Raw genomic sequence first — 11,526 nt, 5'->3', positions numbered from 1 at the left:
ATCCACTTACCATAGAAGCTTCCATTCCTTTTTATGGAATCTTCTCAGTATTTCTAGAGCTTGATACCTACTGCTGGCTTAGTCATCACAGCCAAGCAGCAGTCTCTATTCTCAGCTAACAGAACTGACCTCTCTGGAACTCACATATTATATAGTAAATATATCTGAAGAGAAACCAGGTGATGAGCTCTGAAATGCCTGACCATGAAGAATTAAAAAGAAACAAGTTAACAGGAGAGCTCTTCCTTGGATTTACGGACCTTCAGCGCATAGAAATCCTATTTATGTTGTCCTGCAGATTTCTCAAGACTTAATTCCTGCCTGTTCTTTTGGTCACTTGGACATGAAAGTGAGGGTAGATCAGTTTTGAACAGCTTTGCTTGCAATAACGGTCTTTATGAAATAGGAAATCTGTGAATTTTCCCCTCCCCATAGATTCTCACGCATTCACACAGACTCTCTAGAAAGGTAAGACACTTTATTGAATTTGTTGATAAATTAAGAAAGGACTATGAACCAGACTTATGGATCACAGGTGCTTGTAAACAGACATTGATTCCTTCCCACAGAAAGCCCGACTCCATGTGCTCAGCCAGAAGTCACTTTCCCCAGCGCTGCTCACAGGCTGCATAGCGATGGAGGGCAGAGAAAAAGTCTTCATAGCTGACGTTCAGGTGGGAAGGCAAAGAACTGAGAAAGCAAGGCAGAAAAGTTAAAATAAGCTTTTGTAAACAACTAACGATCTGTATGGCCACTCAGGAATGTCACTACTTGAAACAAGCTATTGTCCAAGTAACCTTGTGAAGTTGTTCTCAACACCGTTAGTGTCACTCAACTGTAGTAACTAAACTAGCTGTTCCTATCTTGTCACCCTCTAAATTGAAGCCTACCCATTAGAGCACACAGGGCACTTCAAATTTCTGAGAAAGCTGGAGAAGCACAGGTCTGCCCAGACATTTAAGTGCTCTATAAATGCTCTCAGATTTCAGAAATACAGCAACTCCAGTCAGTTCAGTTGTTGCCAAAATTGGAAAGTAATCCTATTTCCCTTATATCCTTAGTTTCCCTGTCAGAAACCTGTAAGCCACTCAAAATCCACACAAGGAACACCGACAGAACTGGGATTGGACCGCTGAGACCAGATAGTGACACAAGTCATTCCTTAAACCTGAAGAGTAAAGCCTGCTGTCGCCTAATCATGGCTGAAGGAGCAACAATGAATATTTGACAGGTTTCATTTAACAATTTTTAAATACCCTCGAAACAATCTCCAGACATCTTTGTTTAGACAGATCTCCTCTCACGGCTGTTTCCATAAGGTAAGTCACATAAAGACTTATTTAGCTAGGTATTATTCCAGCCTGCTTCACCGTATTTATAGGCAACTCACATGATCTCTGTCAGTCTGATGTGCCACGGAAGGAATCCTAACGTGCTGTCCACAGGACCAAACTTCAAGACTAAATCAGGATCAGGAAATCCATTTGTACCTGTAAGAACAAGTTAAATTAGGTTTTATAAAATTCACTAGAAGATTTGTTTTAATTCTAAACCCCAAGGCATCTGCTTTTTCATTAAATGCTTTTTTTTTTTTTTAAACGAAGTGAAGCTCCTGAGGACAAGTTAACAATTAAAAGCCCAAGAGGACAGACTGGTCTTGCACCACCCGAACAGGACCAACTCGGCAGAAGCTTAGGCAGCCACTGCAGGCCCAGCTGGACTGTTATTTTGATGTTAGGTAGTTTTCAAACACTTGGTAAGGAAATGATAGGAACAGTTACATTGTTCTGAATAACAGCAAACCTTAACATTGCTGTTTAAACAGACTTGTTCTAGTTTTGTCTTGGCAAACTTGATTTTAGTAGCGTAGAACATGCCATACGCTGACCCATACCTACTACAGTCCTAACTATGTGGAGTTGCAGTCAAGTAGAGTAGAAGGACTATTAACACACACAAAAAAAAAACAACGTAAGGAGGTTCCACTGAAGAAAAACAACTTGGTATCACAGACCACCAAGAAAACAAGTTGTAAAAAAAAATATCCTGTCAGAGAACTGTCTTTTTCTCAGCATGGAGCTAGACAGAAAATTTTAAAAACAACTTTTACTGTGAAATTTCAAACAAACTGTTGCAGGTGACATCCTTCTGGTTAGAAGAGTGAGGAAGAAGAGGGCAATATTTTTTTTTTTCCTGTTACTAATTGGACAGCATGACCCATCCCATAGCAGGGCTAGATAACACTGAAGGACTTCACCAGGTGCCCTGACTCTTACTACCCGTACCTTAAAACCCCAGCCCCTGTCATTCCAGTAGTGAGAGCATCCTACTGATCTCCCCAGGTTGAAGACAATCAGTGGCCAAACGACACTGTCCGCCTTCCATACGCTTCTGCCATGCCTGAGCTACTCCAGCCTAAAACTGACAGACAGGCAATAAGCTTAGAAGGAACAGTCTTAGTCCAGTTTTCCTTGGTAATTCTAGCAAGTTGATCAGGGCAACATGTGAAAACCGCTGTAGTACCCCAAAGGGATCCAAGAAGGTAAGCTGTTCTTCAGGCACCTACCTAGCTCATCGGAAAAGCATTCCAGCAGTCATAATCCTACTTTGCTATAATGCTGCAATTAGTCATGATCATAGTATGTTATTTCTTGTTACCCCTTCCATTATCTGCTAGTTCTACAAGTTAACTGCAAGAGTGTTTACATCGCATAATGCCTACCTTTAGCAGATAAAGTTTAATACCAACTATTTGCTCTGAACTTCAGATATTATTTCTCAATTCTTTTCTCACTTGTTAAAAAAAAAAGAAAAAACAAACCCAAACCAGTCAAGAGCCTTTTACAAGTTTAAGTTTAGCTGTACTTAACTTTGGGAATAACAGAACATGAAACTAAGGTCCTACCAGATTTCACTCTAACCAGATTTTGAAACCGAAGCTGGAGATTTCAAAAAGCTCACATCCTCCCTCCCCACTGAATCATCACCATTGTAATCCTTTTATCAAAGGTAAAGGAGCTATTTTCCCAAGCATGTGCATTTCTAAGGAAGGATGAAGTATTTAGATATGAGTGTCTCGTGCCACAGTCCAAATCTTATCTCAAAGTTAAGAAAAAAATGATAAAGCAAAAGCCACTTATGTGTTCAGAAGCTAGTATGTTAGTATGAAAGAGCTGTGCAGGGAAGCAGTGAATACTTAGAAGTGGGGACTCTGGAGGAAGTGGACAGCTTTTACTCATCAGCTGATTCATTAGCTGAGTACTCCTCAGCTGGCCAGTTCAGCAGCAGGATCTTCAACACTGCAATGGCTTTTCAAACAGGGAAAGACCTTCAGAGAGCCCAGTTAATGCTAATATTTCCTTCTGGTTCCTATCTGAAGGAAAATGAAAATGGACACTGTAGAATTACTGTCAGAACAGCCTATTCAAAACACAGTACTGTGCTTTCCACTCTGCATCCATTTCTCTACCTAAACATATCAACACTACAGATACTTTACATGTGGAACCTCCCTCAGAGCTGCTAGTTACAGCACTCTTCAAGTTTACACACACAAGATAGAAGGATTTGGGAGCAGACACTTAAAGGAAAAAAAAAAAAGAGCCAAAAAGACTTGGACACTCAAGGGACAGGAATCTGGCAACATCCCTTCTGGGTCAGCAGTTCTGTGAGGGGAACATGAAGGAATTTGTAGAGCTGACAATTCTCCACATAAGATTTTTACAGGGCAACTTGAACAGCCTGAATGTTTTCTTGCTGTTGAACAGTCATGTTTTTTACTGGGAAGGCAGACTGCAAGTACAGACAATGTTATAATGCAGCTGGCACCTACTTTTCTGAAAACAAGCTGGTTAGCTGAGGCATTGCTCAGAAGAAAGTACTCTTACACTGAAGAAAACTCAAGCTATAAGAATTAGAGCATGACTGGATTAAGAACCAGAAAAGCCACATGACAAGCTAGAACCATACCATTTTAGGACTAGACTTCAGTAACTGCATCCTAAATATGAACAGGAAGTTTAAAAACTACATTATCAGGTATTTAAATCAAAATGTGAAAAACCAGAAACTTACAGAAGTCACTATGAACACAAACCCTGAGTGAGTTTTCAGAACTCACTCTCAACTTAGATCAGTAACTCACAGATGTTTACATTCAATACCTTTCCATTAAGGATGCACAGAAACTAAATTTGCCTCCAACTAAAACGAATAGTTTTACAAGCTGCTGCTAAATAAGTCACAAAAGAGTAGTTCTTTACCTTCAACTGTACTAAACATTAAAACCAAGCAAATAAGCAGGACTAGTTACAGATACTATCCATAGTTATTAGCCACAGATTCAGCAGCCTGTTTTCAAAGTTTATAGTTTTGACAGATTAAAAGTCTAGGAGATTTCTCTTTCTGTGCTCGGCTAGCATGCTTTACTTGGACAATAAATCTGCTCAATTTAAGACTGGACCCAATACTTTTAACATATCCAGACACTTAAATGTTCAGACAGAAGATCATGAACAAGCGTTTGAGAAGCTCCAGTTAAACATCGGTGGCCAAAAAATATACATGGGTATCAACTGTCACCAGTTCTTCACAAAATGAGTGACTGTTTTAAAGAAGCAATTACTCATTTCCTTAAATTGCCTTTGGGGTATAACAGGATAGATGCCTAAGTTACTTCTTCAGGTGCCTTATTAAATACATTTAATAATTCCATCACAGTGAGAAGCTATCAAGCAGCATGCTGACAACAGGGATAGAATCCAATTTGAAGTTAAGATTAAAGTGTCCAAACTGCCACAGTAGTCAGTCTGCAGAGCAACTCAGCTGACCACCCATTTGAAAAAACAATCACCCTCTAAAGCCCAGTGAATGGGAGCCACACTACAATAATGTGCCTGCAGACATCCCAGTTGAAGAGTACAATTTGAAACCTGAACCCTGCCAAGCTAATTACAGCTGCAATTAACATGCATGGATCACCCAGGGAAGCTGAGCAACTATTACAGCTCCACAGCACCATTGGGGAAGCGGAGCCTTGTCCTAAACTACTTCTCCCAGATGTGAGATCAGGGCAGACCTGCCCTTTTCATAGCTATTGCAGGTAGCCATGCACCTCAGCGCAGAGTCCGTAATCTGCATGAATTAGTAACAGAGATAGCTAAACTAGTGTGGGTTATACAGCAGCAAAAGATGAGCAAGTATCATTTGCACTCAGGGTGGTAGTCAGGTAGCAGTAACAGCTTTAATTGCTGTAAACAGATCTGGAAAAGACTCTCTGTCCATATTCAGGTTTGCAGCATGCTAACTTGCAAGAAGTTAACCCGAGTTATAGTAGTCTAGTTTCAGGTGATCCCAGCAGTACTTTTTCAGAAAGCTCATCACAGAACATCCTACAGCGGCTGTAAGCTCCAAAAAGCTGAGACTCTCCAATATAGCTTAAGGTTTCCTTTTTCTGCTTAAAGAAAAAGCTCAAAAGGGAGTAAAGGAGTAAGAAATTTTTAGCAGAAGACTGAAAGCAATAATCATAACTTGCCCTGATAGACTAAGCATCAAGATATGTACATTCTAAACGATAAATATGCTAGAAACCAAATATGTTATAAATCAAGTACTCTTCCCCTCCTCCCCATAGACTATGTCATACTTACTACTTAATAAGTTGTCTAACACATTCACATCCAGGTCTGTGTATGTTCTTTGCTGCTGTGCTACCAACTGACAAAAGTTCTGAGCAGCTTTTACTATGTCTGCTTTTCCATCTTCCGGAGACAGCACCTTCAATGTAGATTGGCAATTTAAAACTGAAAGTACAAAACATAGTTTAAAAGCAACAGAAATACAATTGTTTTGAATGTGCTTTAGATACTCACAAGAAACGACTGAAAGTAAGTTGCACTTTACTTCATATATTATACAACTAGTCTTAGATGTACCATTTTGTACCAGGTATTTCAACCTTCACAGGAATAAACAGAAACAACATGGAACTTGGGTGTTTCCATGTAAATGCTAGCACCTTAGCCTAAGTTGCTTATAAGGCAAATTTAGGCTACAACATTGGACTTTATACTGGAAAACGGGCACAAAGGATCTGACCATCCTGTCAGCTCTTGTAGGGCAAGCAAAACTCAGCCAGCAGCACCCTAAATGCAGCTAAATGTACTACAGCTTGTGAACTGTAGTCTTAAGTCTTTGAACTATGTAATATGATTGTCTTAAAACATAAGGGTTGGGGTTTGTTTTTTATTATGAGACCTATTTAAATATTATGAGTCACAGGACAGTTGTAAGTATCAGCCTATTTCTCTAAGGCAAAGACCTGCTTTAGTAAGTAGATGCTTGTGATTTACCACATTTTGAACAGACTTCTAGCATTTGTGTTATCATACCTAAATGAATACTTGCAGCAGATGGTATTGAATAAGACACATTAACCTTGAAACATATTCCTGTTTTCCACTTCTACTACATGCAAAAGCTGCTACCACAGAACTTTTTTTTTGGTTATCTTATACCATTTACCTTCCTGGTGTCATTATACATTACCATGGCAAGTGGCAGTTTTGGTCTTTCCCTTCTTCCTTTGAGGGGTAAGTTTGGAAAGATGGAAGGGCACACGCTGTTAACTTGACATCAGTTCCCTTACACTTACTCCAGTGCAAATGAACTCACCTCACTGAAACAGTGGGGAGTTGAGCTGCACTGATGTGTTAAAGGGGTCACGGCACAACAGTCAGGCTAGAGAGAAGATCAGACTGCCCAGTAATGATCACTATGCAAAGGAGAGCGCAACACTTTGCTATTAGTTAAGAACAAATAAGCACAATGAAAGTTTAATGCTAGCCCAGGAAGGTTGCATGTGTTCTGATAATCTGTGCCTAATGAAGGAAAAGGTCACTGTACACAGGAATATGTTTAGGTAAAAGCAGAGTTACAATTTATATGCAGCTATGTGGAGTCATACCAACCCCCCCGTGCAATTCATCTTACCTTGATCAGCTTTGTCTTGATTTGCAAATTCCACCGTGTACTTGGAACAATCTAGTCCTAAGAGTTCTTGCTGCTGTTTTAAAATTTCATCCATCAATCTTGAATTATTCCTCTTGAAAATACCTTTAAAAAAAAAGGTTGCATGTCAGTCAACTCCCATAAAGACTGTTTCAAAATAAATCTGATGCTAGGCAGAAAGAAAAAAAAGAATCAGGTAGTCAGTACTGGTTTCAAACTGGAGTTCACAAGTACGATAAGAATCCAAAGCAAATGCTACTGCACATGACCAATTTCCGTGACCTTGGAAAGACAACTCATGTGCTTTTGTTCCTCTTTCACTCAGCCCGGCTTAAGTAGCAAGCTACAACTGCATAAGGGATAGTTTAAGACTTACTTCATTGTCCTTAGTATGCTAGCAACAGTTGAAGATAGCAATACCCTACCAGCACAGGACCAAGTCAGATTAACACCAAGTTCCTTAATGCCCACGCCGCCATAGATTCGCTGCTTAAGTCTGCTACCACTTACTGCCACACCACTAAGGCTGCAGGTTAACACAGCAAATCACCACTAAATCAGTGTATCGGGCCACAGTAACTGTCCACTCTTATGCCATGGCCATTGCCACGGATTTCCTAATAGGATTTCACAAGCTGTATATTTCAAGGAGTTAATGCAGTCCCCAAGGCCTTTTTATACTTACATGTTTATGTTAGACACATTTTGAGTGCAGGAAATTACAAAAACTTGCTTAACCAAACATACTTGGGTTCCTGTTCTAAAATAAATTCTAGCTCTTCAGACACACAACTATTTCTAATTAAAAGCCACAGTAAAAATTAAGCGTTACAGCTTAAATATTTACAATGCAGAAGTGTGGCTAGGCATATTTACTTAGGAACTGATAATGCTTTTATCACATTATATTCAGGGGTTGTTACTAAGAGACTAAGTTTCATTCAGAAATCCTATGTCAAGCACTTCTGTTGACCAGTCTAAAAGTGCCCACACAACAACCCTACAAGAAAGACTGAACTTGTCTACAATTTTATGATCAGGCTTATGATTCACCACCTCAACCTGATTCTGGGATTAGAACCTGCTACAAATAGCAGTTTCCACATCGGTAGTGGTCAAACAGTGCATAAGCATTGGGTTAAGACCATAACACCTAGGAGTTAGTTTGTAACATGAAGTGATACAACACATTTATTCAATATGCTACCCGTTAGGCCTAGTGAGTATTTTTTATACTGGCTTCATTAGAGGTTTTAATAGGTGGTAAAGCAACTGATTTTCCTCCCATCCTGGTACTTCCTGCAAAAAAAATTAATTTACTGCATTACACAAGTGTTCATGATATTTATAACTGATTTCACATGTTGACAGACAAGCAAATCTCAGCAAGGCAGCAACCTTGACAGAAAAAAAAAGCCTAAGAATACTTTCACTAAGCCTAAACTGAAGTTAAATTGTTACACTTTGTGCTCCTGCTTACTGGTGTATATTCATACATATTAGAAACCGAGAATGCTGCTTTGAATACTACTGTTTGATACAACTCTGCTTGGATAAGTCTGTTTTGTGCTAGAGTTAGCACCAATTGTCTTCCTTACACTTAAGGTTAGCAGCAGTCCAGCTACTGCAATCGCTAATCCTGCACCATCTTCAAGTAAGATCTGTACAGGGTCGCATGTGCCTCACCTCTAAGAGTCACTTGACTTCCGTCCACTTTTCAACATGAGACAAAAAATTATGTTCAATAATCAGAAAAAGAGTTGCCATAATTAGGAAAAGCCCCCAGTCTGGGAGACAGACAACTGCTCTCTTCTTCCCCTTTCACATCCAACACTAATGATATCAATTTTTTCCTCATGCAAAGTTGTTGCCTACTCCTGTCAAAGGTTGGAAGAACAGATTTAAGAATCTGCACTCCAGCTCTAAAGTAGATGAAGACATTGAGGATAACAGGTAGGAGAACAGACAAAGGTGCTTACTGCTCAGTGAAAAGGGACATCAGATAAAGGACTTGGTCCAGCATTGAAGTGAAGGTCCTTAACACACACAGAGGACACTGCAGACATGCTAGATGTGTTCTTGAGATTACCTGAAGATCACTAGCATTTCCCTTCTACTCTCCTCATTTATCTCACCCACCTCCTTAGTTGTTCAAACCTGGGTCCTGTGTTGCTCCTCGAACAGCAGTTTAACATAAACTGGAAGCTACTGTAGTTGTATTGTATAGCTGTAGTACGTCTTTCCTGGAAAGATCTCCACATCTAAATTCCAACTGATCCACCAACCTTGACACACCGGCAGTTTTTCTGCAGAGAGGATCCTGAAGCACATCAGAAGGTAGCAAACATTCAAACTAACCGAAATCTTCATTTAAAACCAATAGCATTTAGGAACTTTACTCCTTCAGCGTTTTGCCTCTCACTCAGTGCACAAGAGACTTTTTCTTACGAATGCCTATGATGGCAAACACAGTCCTGCCAGAGGCAATGTACATGGGCCAAATTCAGATTTGACTTAAAACCATTCTACATGGTTGTGGTTCAGACATATACTCCCTTCCCTTACAGTATGTCAAAAAAACCCCCATTTGTCTATAAGGTTCATTTTTTAAAACTTTGAAAATACATCCAAGTTAGTTCTGGAAGATGCTGTTGCTAATTTATACATGATAAATATAGTAAACAAGAGTGCATGAGTAGATAAACTCACTAACGGAATTCAAGTGTTCCTAGGCAGCGAGACTTCAGTATTGATTTAACACTACCGTCCAATTTCATTCACAGTCTTCCACGTAAGTTGAAAGCAAGTCCATATTATGATTTTAACATTATAGAAAGTTAATGTTTGACAAAAGGTCTAATAAATTTTAGCAATACAACAGCTGTTTGCTGTTAAGGGGAGGAAATTTCAACTCTATTACTGTTTCTAATATGGAACACAAAGATGAAATTGTCACTATCATTTCCTGTTAAAAACAATTTTTGTTTTTGAAAAGTAGAAAGAGTTCTTTCAGTCAGAACTCTAGAGTCTTTGCAAGCTAGTGCAAATGTGCATATTCCAGCAAATGAAGTTTTTTAAGAATTATGCATATTTAAGCAGTATAATTCCCAAAGCAAGACAGTGTAAAACTTCAGTTTATTTTCTTTTTTTTAACTAATGAGAACTTGCGAGTTGTTTCCAGGGATAATTCTTTTCACAACACCAGCTGCAAACCTGCTATTGATCATTAGTTCCCATCAGAGCTGAGGCAAAGCAGAAGTGTTTTACCTTCCTGCAGCAGTCCTCCACGACACAGGTCGTTCCCAGGGCACATGCCTCTTGCTCAGTTTTACAACAGTTACAAGCCATGCCCCTTTGTAGTCAGCTACGGTGGTGTGGCACTTTAGGGTTAGAGACTGACAAAGGCAGTTCGTAATTAAGAGGCTGTGAATTCAGCAGAAGTACGACTCAAAAGTGACAGGAACTGTGAATTGGAGGGGAACAACTCGCACATAGAAAGACCAGGTGGTGTCTGGCTAGGTCACCGCAGCCACCGCCTGTTAACGCCTTGGGAACATCTCAAAGGTCAACATTCTCACTTGCCCTGCTTTTTAAAGCAGCAAAATCTGGTAAAACACAGAGTAAGAGTCAGCTCTTCCTTACAAGGGAACACCTTAAGGTTCACCCTCTGCTCCTGATAAGAGCAAGCTGTACCTGACTGCACTGGTGTTACTGCTGAGGGCTCCAGACATCACTATTATTCAGAACTGTATTTGGCAACAACTACAACGTCCTACTTAACAGCAAGTCTATCTGGAAATGCTGTACACTCAATCCAGACATCATAAGGAGCTTAGCACCAAAAGAAAGGTAACACATCTGCTACTACCAGAAGTAAGCACATACTCAAGCCATATGAATGGCTACTTTCTCACTCTCTGAAACCAGTTTAAAAGGCTCAGCTGACAAGATGCTGTGCAAAAAGCAGTTGTGGCTGCTATCCCAGAAAACCCATTGAACACCTGTGAAGAACAAGCATGTGTAACGGCAGGCTATTCTCCTCAACTCTGAAAGTTTGGCAAAATCACTGATTTAAAACGTTTTAATTGCTCTGCATTATCTTGCCTTCTTCAATTGTGTTCCAACAAACTGGAATTCAAGCTGGCAATTAAACCAGCATATTCTGGTATCAAAGGACTAACAGAAGAATGAACTACTGAAAAGCATTATGTCTTGATACTAAAGTCATGAGATCATAGCTATATTTTCAGATTTCAAAGGTGTTAACAAAACCTCTTAACATGCAACTTTAGCATGACCGTAACAATACATGGAAACAGCAGCAAATAATCTCCAAGATATTTTTTTTTTTCCTGAACTGCTATCAAAGATAACTGTTCTGCAAGGTTATTTCAGCTACACTGCTCTTCCTAGGACATAACCTAACCTTGTCATTTCTGGTCATCGTATTTATAATGTTGCAATAGTCAGTCTCAGATCTGACTGGATCTCAACACGTGTGCTGGAGAGTCAGCAGCA

General features: G+C 39.7%; 1 protein-coding gene across 1 annotated transcript; it reads right to left on the bottom strand.

Moving 5' to 3' along the window:
* Positions 1-457: 457 nt before the first annotated feature.
* Positions 458-10,321, bottom strand: NUS1 (nuclear undecaprenyl pyrophosphate synthase 1 homolog (S. cerevisiae)). Its single transcript, XM_009700852.1, has 5 exons — positions 10,276-10,321; positions 6,991-7,113; positions 5,649-5,801; positions 1,391-1,490; positions 458-690 (listed from the first exon to the last, which is right to left on the bottom strand). The coding sequence occupies exons 1-5, from the start codon at positions 10,319-10,321 to the stop codon at positions 600-602; spliced, it is 513 nt and encodes a 170-aa protein (XP_009699154.1). The 3' UTR covers positions 458-599.
* Positions 10,322-11,526: the final 1,205 nt, after the last annotated feature.

The sequence above is a fragment of the Cariama cristata genome, unplaced genomic scaffold (assembly GCF_000690535.1).
Source record: "Cariama cristata isolate BGI_N322 unplaced genomic scaffold, ASM69053v1 scaffold21115, whole genome shotgun sequence".
In the NCBI taxonomy this organism is placed as follows: Eukaryota; Metazoa; Chordata; class Aves; order Cariamiformes; family Cariamidae; genus Cariama; species Cariama cristata.
This window is presented reverse-complemented; position numbering and strand designations above follow the sequence as displayed.